General features: G+C 32.2%; 1 protein-coding gene across 1 annotated transcript in view; it reads right to left on the bottom strand.

The window, feature by feature from the left end:
- Positions 1-15409, bottom strand: part of LOC118191976 (AP-4 complex subunit epsilon-1-like) — a 69337-nt gene that overhangs the window by 28982 nt on the left and 24946 nt on the right. The window contains exons 5-6 of the mRNA XM_085806739.1: positions 10348-10469; positions 6570-6735 (exon numbers count right to left, since the gene is read on the bottom strand). Coding sequence (XP_085662865.1) covers positions 6570-6735; positions 10348-10469 — 288 coding nt within the window. The remainder of the gene's footprint in view (positions 1-6569; positions 6736-10347; positions 10470-15409) is intronic.

Below are 15409 nucleotides of genomic sequence, written 5' to 3'. Positions count from 1 at the left end.
ACAGCCTTCACGGTGGAGATAGCTTCACTGCAAAGCACCAGAGTACAGCTTCCGTCTCTGTTTGGTCATTCTCGGAACTCCATGTACTCTCGAGACTCTCCACGCAATGCACTCGACGATACACAAGAGTATAGCTTTCGACTCAGCACAGTCTAAGACAAAATTCGACGATGCACTCGATGACGAACTCAGCTCTAGACTTCGAGACACTCGCTCAATGACTGACTATCAGCTCGCTAGACGTGGCACACCACACACTAACTGATTGCGGACCAGCAGGGTTTATATAGCTTTCGGCTTGTGTTCGAGAACATTCTGGGCTAAACCGGTAAGAATTTGTTCCAGAAGGTTCTCCATCCGTCCATGGTTTGTCACTCAATGGGTGATTTCTTGCCAAATGTGGGAACCCTGCCTTCACTTGCCATTTTTATGGCAACCCTAAAATTATCACTGAACATGTAAAATTTCATGAGAAATGTTTATAGAGTACAAAATATGCTCATGATACAGCCAGAGAAAACTGCTTTTTATAAATTGTTATATGTCATTGTGAATATCACTGGATACTTCTTTCTCACAATGACATTAAAATGAAAGTACAGCCAATTTCCAATTAACTGAGCTTAGTCTACACCAAATAAATTTGTTTACTGCGCAGCAATGGAAAAATTACCATAACAAACCAACAGAGTAAAACAAATTTCTACAGGAAATACAAAAACGAGAAAAACAGTGTAACATAAAAGTGGTAATAGCAGATGATGCCAGAATATTTAGGAAATGTCTTTATCCACAACAGTACATAATATAACTGTGCATAATATGAATATAAAAATACTGTTCAATAATCCATTAAAAATAAATTAAGTCTATAGTTATTTATCTTCTCTTTGCCACTGACTTTTATTAAAATACAAGAGTAATATAAACATAAACATCGTTTTTCTGTTTTGAAGTATGTCTTTGTTTTTAATGTTGGTTTAATTTATGCAATCAAATGATCTTATTCCCGAAAAGAATGTTTACAAAATATAAGTAAATTTATTGATTATGAGGCGGGGGATAAAAAAGTTTCCATTTCAGGGTGTCTCTGCAGCATGTATGAATATTAGTGTGATGCAGATATGGGTTTATAAGCAACAACATCTTGGCATCAGGCTATTGTGGCATTTGTCTATTTCCGAAAAGTGTAAAATAAATGCTCAAATGTTATCTCCAAATGCGGTAAAAATGGACCAATGTGCTGTTATTCTTTTTTGGCTGCAAAAAATGGTAGATATTTGTTGGGAAATGAAGAACGTGTATGAAGTGTAGTAGTGTGTATATCTGTCAAAAACCACGATTGTGGAATGGTGCTCCATAGTCAAAGCTGGTCATGATTCAACTCAAGGTGCACGCTGATCTGAGAGGCTCACTACATCCATTACAGACAACAACCAGCGGGCAGTTGATGATGCGATTAGGCACAATGTCACATTTCCATTCACACGTATTTAAAGGATCTCAACATAAGCCCTGGTAACATGCAGCACATTATCTGGCAGAAGTTAGGCTACCATAATATCTGCAGTTAAGGGATACCCTAGACACTGTATTCTGAATACAAATCGAACCTGATGGCTGTTCGCCTGAAGCACTTGATGCATTTCAATGTTGAAGGCAACACATTCTTTGAGTGCATTGTTACTGGCAACCTGAGTTGAAAATATTGACTATGCTGTATTGCCATCCTTTGTCGCCTCATTCCAAGAAGTTCAAGAGTTAGTTATCTGCTGGAAAAGTGATGCTTACCCTGTTTTCTGATTTTAGAGCCCATTGCTTATTTATTTAAGAATCCAGGTGTCTCCATTAATGGGGAATGGTACTGTGAAACACTGGAGAGATTATAACATGAAATGGAGATGAAACACCCAGAAAACTGCAGAATGAGGCGATTTTGCTTCATGATAACAAACGTCCCCGTTCAGAAATGTTGTAACATAAAAGTTACATAAATCTGATCTGTCCCCCATTCCATTTTCACACCAGTGGTCCCTTAAAAAAGTCCTCAAAAGGTTGACAGTTCAGGTGAGACAGAGACGTGCAGCAGGCAGTTTCAGACTTCTTCAAGCAGCAGAAAAAGAAGTTATACCTAGTAGGTACATTCAACCTGGTGAAGGGGTGGGATGATTGCCTAAACGGTCATGGCGATTGAGCTGTATAACCTTTGAATGGAAACTTTTTTATTACCCTATATATAACATATTAGGTTATTCCCCTTACCTGTACTTTTTTAACTGCAGTTGGATTAACCGTGGATGTTGTTCATGGTAATCCATTAAAAATAAATGGTAATGGGGAGCTTACTTTTACTCATTTGAAAGTTAACTCTCTTGTTTTTCTTAATTAAGTTTTCAACTCTGAATGTCTTGGTATTATTTGTATTTTAAAAACAATTTTCTTTTCATTATAATTTACAATGTTCTTCCAAGAGCTTGTTAACTTCAACAAACTGACTGCTTGAGTCTACATAATTCAGCTACTGATGATTTCAAACATGATAATACTGTCCATGAAAAACTGGTCATTATTATAAGTGCACAGAATCTCTGCACCTAAAACTAGCTGAATTTAGTGCCTACTCTTACAATTTAAGATGCTCGTCAGACCAATATAATGAAAGAAAGAAAATTTGGAAGTTTAACATTGCTGCAAGATAAAGATTTGTTCTATGAAGCTGGATCACTTCATTTTCATTGATTTAAAATGAGTATAAATATAAATTTACCTTCCAAAATTTTATGAACGAAACTTTTTTTACTAAATTTAACGCACAAAATTTAAAAATCAGCATTTATGACTGTTTAAAAATATGTCTTTGGAAAGTATTTTAAGATTTTATTGGTTCAAATGCATATTAAATAATATTACTTAATTGTTTTTGGTGGTTTTAATTAAATAAACTTGCAAACAAAAGTCTGAATTTGAAGGTAAATTATAACTAAAAAATAAACAATGAACTTTTTTATTTATTTTTCAGTTATGATTTACCTTTGGATTCAGATTTTAATAAAGTAGTCAATTCATACAATATATTCAAAAGCCAATGACATTTCATATTTACAATATATCAATATTATATACTAAAAAATTCTGACAAAAATATGCAAAACTATTCATTTATTCAAAATCAAATTTACAGCAAACATATGGTATTTTCCTTTTTGAAAACTAATATCTCCTCTTAACAGGAAACAATGATAATGCTGAGTTAAAACTATTATAATTACAAGAAAATCTTCACTGTTTTCACAACAGAAGTATGCATATATAGCCTTTAGCCCATTGCATATTTATTATACAACTATGATTCATATCAACAACAATGAAAGCAAAACTAAAATCACTTGGAATTAATGCGCGACACACACACACACACACACACACACACACACACACACAAAAAAAAAATACATTTATAGTTATCAACATCAAAAACATGTATTTCTATTATTTATCATATTCTGAAACACATCTCTTACATTTATTTACAAAAAATGGTGAAAAAACTTCCATTTTTCTTCACAATATATAAATTCTATATATTTGTATTTTAATTCTAATTTGAAATAATTCTTCTTGAAAAAAAATTTGACTGCATGGGCTGCAAATAATTCTTCTTGGGGGAAAAAAAAAAGTTTGACTGCAAGGGCTGCTCTAATTTTTTTACAACACTAACCTAAATATTTACATATTAATCTAGGTTTTATCTGAAACCAAGTAGTGCATACATACACAGTGAAAAAAAAAGAGCATAATATTTAATGATCTTCCTAGCCTGATATAAATCCAATGTGTTCATTCAAACAGGGTTGCCACTCAAACAGGAGAATGAAATTCCCTGACTTTTCCAGATTTTCCAGGTATGTTTCGAGAAAATTCCAGTCTATTCGCGTAATGTACGTTGGCTGCGCTAAGAGGTAAATTAATTATGGTATTACTTGTACTGTGTAGCAAATTCACTTAATTATTCAATAAATCCCAGAGGACATTTATTCTTAATTATTCTTGCTACACTTTGTTTGATAATTTTGTTTACTTTTCCACTTAAGAAAATTAATAAAATTTAAGATATATACATTGGATCACAATTGTACGTTTTATTTAATTATTACTCATGATCATCACCAGTTAGTTCAACATGAGGCTAATCCGGTTCTTATAAATCACAATGCAATGCTAAAAGTTAGGTTAGATTTTAGGTAAATTTAATTTGTGTGAGGTGTCTTCTTAAAAGGCACCTTAACACTTGAAAACACAAATATAATTATAATAGGAGTTGTTTTCTCCACTGAAGATTGAGATTAGAATCTCTCCAATCTGGAATAAAATAAGGCTTTTTTTGCAGACATTCTGCAGCTAAATGAAAGAAAGAAATCTATTTAATGCTATTTTTTTACTAAATTGAGGTATTTTATATTTATTTCGCAGCATACATAAGGAAAAAATATGTGCATTAAATTTCGTGATGTCATCATACTGCTAGAATTAATTTCAGGATTATGCCAGAGAAAATTTCCTGAAATTTGGAAATATTATTTACTAATGATAAATAAATTTAGACGGAAGAAGCAACATTAAATGATATGAATAACATAAAAATAAAAATAATTACTTAAAAATTGAATTAGAATAATCAACGATATTTTAGAGAATATAGTTATATTACATGGCTAGCCTAGATGACTGATTACTATTTTTTTATTTTACTGCAAAATGACAAGGTATTTATTAAAAAGAAAAGAGAAAAAAAAAAATTTTCCGGTAAAATCCTAGTATACAGTATAACCTTCGCACGATTTTGAAAATTGTCGCCAAGAAAAAAATAACTCGTTTGCTGCTCATCATCATGTCGCCAAATCCCACTGTACCATACATGGAGATTATTCTAACCAAAGAACGTCTATGTAAAGAAGAAAAAGTTCCATACACGTAAATGCTATTACGCGGCTAGAAAGCAGAGGGAAAATTTGCCAAGGGGTCTGGCGGCCAGAATCTCTCTGCGATGTGTACAGGAAATTGAGAAACACGTGTTAAAAAGAAAAGTTCTTTGACAAAAAAGAAAACTACGAATATCCGTTTTTAAATTATTGCGAAAAATCCAAGAAGAAACGTTTTATCAAAGAACGTTTTTTCTTGGATTTTGCAATAATTTTAAAAACGGATTTTTGGTAGTTTTCCCCCCCTCAAAATAACTAATCCATGAATTAATTTACTTGCGCCAGAAAATATTTTCTTTTCCTTTAGAGTTTAAAGAAATTTTAAACGATATTCATTTTATGAACTCTTGATAACGTGACCTTCGAACTTCGACACTGGTTTCGAGCTTTGGCGACAGATATATCGCGCATGCACAGCTGTTTCCCTCTATGATGGAACGGAGCCACGTCTGTTGCAGAGAGGTTTTCTTTCTTTACAATACATATTTTTTGATTCTAACCTTCATGGTACCGTATATTAGGATTAAACCCATTTTGTTTTATACGAGAACAGGTACTTTCTTTAGTTCATGCACTGCACATGCGATTCTCAAGGTTACTGGAAACCCAAAGTTGCGGGAAACTTGATTTGCCCTTCTAAAAGACAATCAAATTGGAGCTGCAAAAATTGGCTCTATGCCAGCTGCCCGAATGACACTCACGTGATACACAATTCACCAAAAAAGTGATCTCTTCCGACGTCGGCGCAAAACTCGCCTTTTTTGGCGGGATCGTTGTATGAAATTCCCTGACTTTTCCAGATTTTGACTAAAACACTTAAATTCCCTGACTTTTCCCTGAATTTTTTGGTCAATTTCCGAATTCCCTGACTTTTTCCGATTTTCCAGGTAGTGTGGCAATCCTGTTCAAAGTTTCTTCATGAAAAAAGAATTACTGATTGCACGGGTTGCTCTGATTTTTTTTAGTACACTTATTTGAATACTTAATACACTTATTTGATGTAAGTACTTTTTAGTACACTTATTTGATGTAAGAATTCAGCACTGGGATGAAAAACTTACCATGTAATTAATATTAATTTCCTCTAATCATTCAGTGATTGAAACTTACTATATACTTGGAAGATATATGATGAACAATGCAGTATATGCTCAGATTTTAAGACGGCAAATAAGTGATGACTTCAAGATAGATATATTGTTTATTTAGATCCTAACCTTAATTGAGTAAACCATCAAACTGATCTATTACTTATTTACTTGAGCCATCTAAGAACAGCAATCAAGACTAGATGCTCTCCAATATACAGAGTAACAATGTTTAGATTTGCAGCATTTAAACCTGCACTTCTAATAGTTGCGTTAAAATATAATGCTTAATATCTGAAATGCTTCTGCTAGAGACAATTTTTAATACAAATTTTCCATAACTGTGTACAATATAGCCATTTTATATATTTGAATTTCTGAAATAAATCAATCCTTAGAATATCTAAATGACAAAATCCTTTTGAATATCAAGAAATTTAAATACCAAATAAAAACAAGTACAGTTATCAATATGCTAAATTATGTAATTTAAATTTTATACCTGTATAACTTTAAAAATAGTTTGCACAGCAGCAGCCACAACTTCTAGCTCACTATCAGATAAAACTTTCTCTAATTTGGGGAAAGCCATCAGATCAGCACTTTGGCTTCCAGCTAATTGAAGACAATGACCAAGTGCCAAAACAGCTAACTTTCGAACATCAGCTCTAAAACATACAAACTAATTGTATTTGGCAATATATATTATATATATAATTATTAAATAGATAGAAAAGAAGCAGTAAATGTTTCGAGAATAAAGCACACGAGCACTAAATGAAAAGATACATTAAATAGATATATACAAATTAAGCTTATTTCACATTACAAGTGTAAATTAAAGCCTGCTGCTTAAAAGCTAAGCAACTATTGTTTATAATTAAATTACAAAGCAAAATGTTTTTATTTCATAAGAAGAAGGCAGATCTGAATTAAATACTCTAAAAATGTACAGAACTTTTATCTACCCTAATTTATATACCCTAACTTATGGTTTAATTTTGCCCAATTTAAAGCGATATTTTCTATTCATATATTATAAACTTCTCAAGAAATTTTATGTGGCACAATAATAATAATGTATGCAACATAAAAATTTTTCGGAAACACAACAAATTTAATATTAACTGCAATTTAGTTGGATTTTAGATGTATTTAACAGAACAAGTTTTTCCAAGAACACAGTTCATGTCAATCACAAAGTAGATGTTATGGGAAAAAATTCTTGGCACACATGCCACAGAAAAACTCCACATGGCAAATTAGTTTGAGCAATAACAGTAAGCTTCAAAATTTGCAAGTTATAATTTTGATTCCAACAATGGAAAATTATGGATGATTTTTTTCATTTAAAATATCAAGTATGATTCATAACTTACATTCTCATGCAATTTTATAAATATTCCATAAATACAAATAGAGTATTCTATTTTTAACCCTTTTCACACACATTCTATTACACATATATGTAATAGGATGAACTGGAGAAAGCTGCAATGGATTGGTGTTGGCTCTTTGCATTGTAATAACTTGGACAGGCTTTACTGCATAGTTAGAAAGATGACACATGAAGACTGACATAGCCATAAATTCCACACACAATTTTACCCCTTGATAATTAATTCTTAGGACACATATTCTTTTTCACTGAATATCATCACTGTGTGCTATGCACCCCTCCTCAATTTTATACAGATTATATTTTTAGAACAATGGACAACAGCTAGCAAAGGCTAAGCGACATGTTGCAAGCAAAGCAGAATCTTAATGGCAAGATAGCTAGAAGCAAAATGTGCCCCAGTTATCCAATATGGCAGTTATTACAAGAAGGTTTTAGTTTAAGTTGCTTCTTATGAGAAAATTTCAGCTCTTGAAATTTTCAGTTCAATTAAGCTATGTCATCAGCGTTACACAGTGCAGAAAAAGGCATGCAGTAATGTGAAATATCCTGGTCACTGGATTACTGGTGAGGGAGAAGAGGTTGATCCTGAAAAATCTCTGCTATATAGAAGAAGCATGCTCCAAAAAATATGAAACAAGTGCAGTCTTTCTTAGAGAACTGTTCCTGGTATAAAAGATTCATACAAAAGTTTTCAGAAATAGCTAAACCTCTAAACCAGGAGTTCTCAAAGTTTTCAAATTCTGTACCACATAAATACGAAACAAAAATATAAGTACCGCTACAAAAGCATTAAAAATCAATGCATCCTAAATGAAGTGCATATAATCAAAGAATAAAAACCTTTAAATTTATATTATTTAATTATATTTGTAAATGAAACTTTTACATTACAATAAAACATAAATAAGTGTACTAGTAGTATATATATAACAATTGTGGTAAATAGTGAGTAATAATACATATATTAAGCAAATAATATAGTTGTACAAAAAAGCAAAGAAGACACCTGAGTTACAGGGCCAACATTGACAAGACACGCTTAAAAAATATATATACATTTTGTCTTTTTGACATTTTAGATATTACAAGGTTTAAAAAAATGGTGAATGTTGTGAAATTTAGTCAGTTTTCTTGGAAAAGTCATGTTTTTAACATTAAAGCTAGAGCTGTACAAGTCGAAAACTTGAAAAATATATGTGTTTCTGAATAATAAAGATTAAAACAAAATGCTAAAAGGGGTGCAATTTAATATTTATTTAATTTTTTTCTGTAAAAATTGTACCACTAAAAATATTGTAATATACCACCCATGGTACATGTACAACAGTTTGAGAACTGGAGCTCTAAACAATCTAATTAAGAATCATGTACGCTGGATACTGGGACCAGAGGAAGAAAACTCTTCTCAGACATTAAAATAACTTCTCATTAGCCACCCCATCTTAAAGCAAAATGGTGCAATAGAGCCTTACATTATTCAAATGGAGGCTAGTAACCATGCTTTGGGTGCTGTAATAGTATGAATAAATTCTGTGGTTATATGAATGGTCAAGAGATAATGGTGGCAACTGATCACCAACCACTGAAATGGATCTTACGCTTAAAGTCACCTATGGGCAGACTCGCTACATGCACCATGCAATTACCATTCTATAATTTGAAGATGGAATACATCCCTGGGAGAGCAATTTTGTAGTCGATATGTTGTCATGCCCTGTGTGCAATCACACAGGAGAAACATGTGAAGTTTGTGTGATAACCATTAATATGCCAACTAGAAGTGCAGCAGAAATCCATGGAGAACAGCTGAAGGATACAGATCTTAAAAAAAGATCACGGAATCTTTCAAAATCAAAATATTAAAATCTTTCCAGTTAGACAAGACGAGGTTATCTTATGAATTAAGTAATTTTGTATTGCTATTCCCCAGATTTTGATCCAGAGGAAGTTCAACAAGTAGTACCAATACATGAGTGAGAGAGAATTTTTAAGTAATATATTACTATTCTCCTAGAGCAGGATATTATGGTGCTGAAGGGATATACCCCAAATTTTCCCAACAGTATTATTTTACAAAAATATACAAATACATTGTATTTTACATTAAAAAAAAAAATGTCCTGAGAGCTGTTACAAACCTACTGTTGTACTACAGAGCAACAATTACCAACCTGTTCTTGCTCCAGAGACATCCTGACTAATCCTGGCAGTAGTCAGGATGACTCTGGAGCAAGAACAGGAAGCTATAACAAATTTAAAAAAGAATATAACTTTTCCCTCTTCATTCTTAGGTTAAATTCGGAGGGACTTTGCTCTCCTTTCCTAAGATTTGATTTTGGATTGTGTCATTGTTAGTGGACAGAAAACGACAATTCTGTGATTGTCTTGTGAAAGTGCAATGACATAACATTACACAAATTACCTCTAGCTGTAATACATCTGTTTGCGATTCATTTTATGTCATATTTAAAAGTAAATATTTTACACAGCATTTGTCAAGTACTTGTTATGATGAAAGAAAATTTACACTCCTGCTGCAGAGTGCAATTCTTTATTTGTTTGTGATGTGTTAATATAATCAACTGCTGAAACTTTTGCAAAATTCAGAAGTGTAGTGATATGCAAATTTTCTCATTAAAATACTGAAGAAAAAGTTTTTAATATGACAATTTATGAAAGCTAACTGATTAAGAAAAGACAAGTGAAACCTATCTATCTTAGGAACACATTTGCTGAGGAGGATTTCTTGGGAAAACTACTTTTTAATTGTTTTAAGCACGAGTTAAAATTTCATGGATAATTTTGACAATTATTTAATGATAAAATAAGTAACGACAAACAATGAAAGCAAATTACAATTAATATTCCCTTAACATACTTCTCATGATTTAGTCTATCTTGAACCAGATGCAGAACATTGTGGACAGTCTCAGAATTAATAAGGTTGCATACACATGTTAATGCAAATAACACTTCCATGTAATTAGAGCTACAAAGATCCTAAAAAAAAATAAGACTTCATGAATTTTCCATTTAATTATTCTTACATTTTTGTTAATCATTTCAAAACCGAAATATAACTTTGCATAACATACGTTGTTATAAGTAAAACTAAAGCATTAAAGTTTGATATTCCATTTGTTTGCAATATTATTCAAGTTTGATGAGTCATCACTGCTCACACTACACTTATTTACCTCTTTCGAGACAATGCTACAATGGTAAATAAGCATCAATACGCCAGTTGCTACTATTCAATACACTATAATTCTGAATTTTCAAAGGATTTTGTATTTTTCCATACAGATGTTTTGTAAATTCTTTAACAAAGAATTTCAGGAAAGTTAATGAGAAGAGTCAAGCTACAAAGAAAATGGTAGAGATCACCATACAGGTGAAAAAAAGAGATTGTTGATAAGTATGAAGATCTGGGACTTGTCTATTGCATACTGTATACCTAATATGATAATCCTTACAATTGTGAAAAAGAAAGCCACGATTAAATCAGCTTACACTGCAAAGGGGGGAATAAATTTCCAGACAAGAACTTATTCATTACAGCATGTTGAAAAATTGCTTTTGATCTGGATAGCAGGAAAATATTTATGTACAGTATGAAGTGCAGTGCTTCATTTAGGTACAACATATATATTTTATCCAGGGCATATGTATTTTAGTATTAAAGAGTATTACAATAATAATAAAAGGATTTTTTTATAAGAATGGATTAATTATTTTCCCTTTATTTCTAATCGCAAAAGTTTGTTTAGTATACATCCGAGAACCTGGAATGTATTAATGATACCTTCCGAAGTACCCCAATAGCTAAATATATGTATGGCATTATTATGCAGAAAAATAAAATGAGGGGAAAGTGCAGTTACATTAAAATAATCATGCACACATACTCTGGGGATATATGAATGCTTAATGAAGAGTACGTAAAAAAATTATAATTATTGAAAAAGAAAGCTGAATATTTAAAAAGTTTTAATCTATTTTTGAAAAAAAAAAGGGGGGGGGAAGCAACTGCAAAGATTTCCAGTGAGTATTACTGACCAAAATGCATATAAAATCAATATAATTAGTTATAACTAGTCCCTCTCACACCGTCATATTACTCGACTCCTTCATATGTAGCCACTTTGTTCTTCATTCTCATCACTGCATTATCATATAAAATGATTGATATAACCAACCATATTTTTAGTACTAAGGAAATCCTCAAATCAATTATACAGTTCTTTTTCTCTACTGTTTTGTCATTCATAATAGTCCAAGGACAGAGTTTTGGGTACAATCGCATTATCTACCTAACCTCGACAAGAATCAGTGAGCAAAGGACTATGTCACCAAAGTTAGGCAACCAAGAATTTTGTGGAATTGTATTTATCTGGCAACCCACTAATGGTTGTGCATGCATAACGTCAATATGTAATGCTACCATCTATCTTGGTAGTGGTGGTAGTAATTTGTTCAGTTTTGAAATTCGTGGGTCATGTTTGTGGTGATTAGTGTGTCAATTTTTTTGTCTTGTAATGAATCACAATGCCATTGAGGAGATTGCTGCTGATGCAAAAGAGAAAGTGTTGCACTTTTTTACAAATATGGCATTTTTGGTAGTAATACAGGGTACAGGAATCCACACTCCATGAAGTTAATTTGTACAGTTCTCCAACTTTTTTTAAAGTTAAAAACAGGTTGAAGTGTAAATGAAGAGCAGTTCTAGATAGCTCTGCAATGCCAAGAATTCTGAAATTTTCTGATGATTTTTTAAGTTAAAACAGATCGCTGTGCACATGAACAGAAGATTGAGAAAACAGAAAGTTAAGTATTTTTTCATGAATGTTTGTTGTGTTTTTAATTTAATTAATTTGTTGCAATTTTATGAAATTTTGAGCATTTCATTATGGAAGTTTCTTGCATTTTTAATTTTGTTAATTCATTGCTGTTTTATATAATTTCCATTTTTAAAAATGGTTACGGTTTTCCATGCATTACGTTGGTGAAAAATAAATTGCCAACGATTGCCGACTTTGCGGGAGAGCTGGGTGGATAAGGCTCATATCACACGCCGTTTGTTTCACACGAACAACTGTTTTGGACAATTTTTTCTGCCTGGTTTACTATTGAAAGAAAGACGTGTGACTTTTTCCTTCCTTTCCAAAAAAACTGCAGGTTGTTCGTTTTCAACAAATCAGCTTGTTTGTAATGGGGAACCAGTTTCCCCTGCGTTGACCCCAAAGCGATCTGTGTTGATTGGCTGTTGTGACAAAGCAGAAAAATTGTTCCAAACAGTTGTTCTTCCGAAACAAACCGACGTGTGATAGCAGCCTAATGCAAGAGTACCAAGTTTTGCTTTAAACTGGCATGTGCTCTTTTCAAGTTGTTAAATATAAAATGCTGTTCACATAAAAATGGATAAGTAACTAAAAACAAGTTCTTTATCCATAGCTGAAAGTATTACGTATAACAACTGTCATCTATCATCTGCGCTAAGAGCTTTTTTGAAGATTGCACATTTTAGTTAAGCTTGTAGATAACTATTTCATATTTTTTCAAAAATAAAGAAACTCAATTCAGGAATCCAGAACAGTTTCATATGTTTTCAAGTTATCCGCCAAAAGTATATAAACAAAGCATATGAATGATTTGACACATTTTACAATCAAAAATGAATTTCAACTTACAGATAGAATTACAGAGAACAAAATAACCAATTTAAAAGGCTCATTCAAACTTTACTTTCCAAACAAGTGAGGAAAACAGGAGGCTGACTTCTTTAAAGCAGCCTTAAAATTATTGCTCTCTGAGGAAAGAAAAATTTATTGATTATATTTTTCTGAGTTTACTAATTGCAGTTCATAATTTTATGGCATTAAAAGAGTATGACAGTAAGATATATCGCAGGAACGCTGAAAGAGCATGAGGAAATCATAGGTTCTAAAAGCAAAAAAGTTAGGGGTATCTTATCATTATGAAGTCTTAAAGGTACCCAAAAGAATAAGGCTGGGAGTTACTGTTACAGAAAATAAAATGCTGATTTATCAGCATTTTAGTATACTTTAGTATATAATAATAGTCTACATCAATTTAATGCATAATTTATCACACCACTTATTAATTACTTCAGTATTTTTTAATTTAATTTTTTTCGGTAAAAATCTGCATCTTTCACATAAAGTTCTTCAAATTAAAAGATAAAACTATATACTGTACCACTTAAATCTAACAACCATGGACCTAATTATTGCTGAGCCAAAGAAAAATCACAATCCATGCCTTGTAGCAGAAAACCATGTGCCTGAATCCTATATTTGCTTGCTCATTCCAGACACAGACTACTACGATTCAAGTGCTACTGGCTCCCATAGCCTTGGGACTAGGTTTAAATCAAAGAGAAGGCATGGATATTTTAGTAAGGCATGGAGGCACTTAAAATATGGTAGGTAACCATTCAAACCCTTAAATGGTTTGGCACTAGGGAAGGAGGAGTGGGAGACTCTTGGATCCATCACCTAAGATGCTCTCCACCAAAACTGAGGTGAAGCTGCACAGCAAATACAGTGGGACTACTGTATTTGCTGTGCTTGTATGACTAGTGGTGAAGTTCTGGTATCCTACACCTTTTTATCTGTACTTCTAACTTCAAAGTTAAAATAAAGCATGAGACAAGAAGAAATAAACTCATTAAATGTTATAAACAAAGTTCAACAACTTTAAACTTTTCTGGTTTTTATTTTGAGCAAAATATTTAAAACCTCCTCTTTTTGTTTTTTTAATTGATGCACAGCTGACAATCCATGGCACACATATACTGTCTTATCTTTTCAAGCACTGACTGTTCAATTTTCTCAACCTTTTGGTTTGTTAGCTGATATTTTGAAGAGCTATAATACCAGTGGCGTAGATAGGGTGGGGCAAGGAGGGACATCTGTCCCCAGGTGCAGTGATCCAGGGGTGCCAAATTCATGTTATGAAATTTTAGAATGAAACATGTTTTATTCTTGGCACACAGAAAAGGGCGCAAGATCTTCAGTTGTCCCAGGGCGCTGAAAACCCTAACTATGCCTCTGTATAATACAGTAGAATATAAGAAATTAAAAGGAACACTCATAATGTAAACAAATATTGAATTGCTGTGTAAACAGACATTAAATCCTATTGCAATGTAAACAGATACTGAATCAGAATAGAACACTATTGCAATGTAAATAGATATTGAATCCAGAGTGTTACCAGTAATACCATACTTATGATAAGATTAAAAGGTACTTTTCCGTTTTGCTGGCGCAAAGATAAAGTCACCAATAATGGTACAACTAATGCCAAACGAAATATCTTCGCTGGTAACCTTTTATGATTCATTTTCAAAACAAGTCGCAGCTGTTTCTTATCAGATTGATTGTTTCTTTCAATACTGGCATACACTTACATAGAATTTTTACAAAAGATAGTTAAATTTTATATCCTAAGATCATTTGCGGTAATTAAGTCAATTAGGACGCAATCGCACCAAAGGCAAAAATATAGGAAAGGCAAAATAAGGGTTAAATTCATCAATTCTAATGAGAATGCACTAGCGAAGTAAAGCACTGCGGTTTTACATAATTTCTGAGTAAGCTATTCGTACGAATTAAAATAAATCTTACATTTAAACTTGTATTCCAAATTAAGATTTAACTTGAAATTAATCTAGATAATTACTGAGAGAATTATATTTTTGTAGCATAGTTTATGTGATATGAGATCACTTAGGGTCATGTGATATGAACCGGAGAATCAGGATGTTGAACCATGAAAGCATAGTAAATTCTTAAATTAATGTCTTTTTACAAATTTATTGTCTTTATTTATTTGCTTTTTACAAAATTTTAAATCATATTAATAAGTTTATGCCTTCAAAATAAAAAATTCTTAGAACTAAAATTTTTTATGTG

Source organism: Stegodyphus dumicola, chromosome 12, assembly GCF_044657685.1.
Source record: "Stegodyphus dumicola isolate Sdum_Otavi_A_Nest chromosome 12, ASM4465768v1".
NCBI classification, from domain to species: domain Eukaryota; kingdom Metazoa; phylum Arthropoda; class Arachnida; order Araneae; family Eresidae; genus Stegodyphus; species Stegodyphus dumicola.
This window is presented reverse-complemented; position numbering and strand designations above follow the sequence as displayed.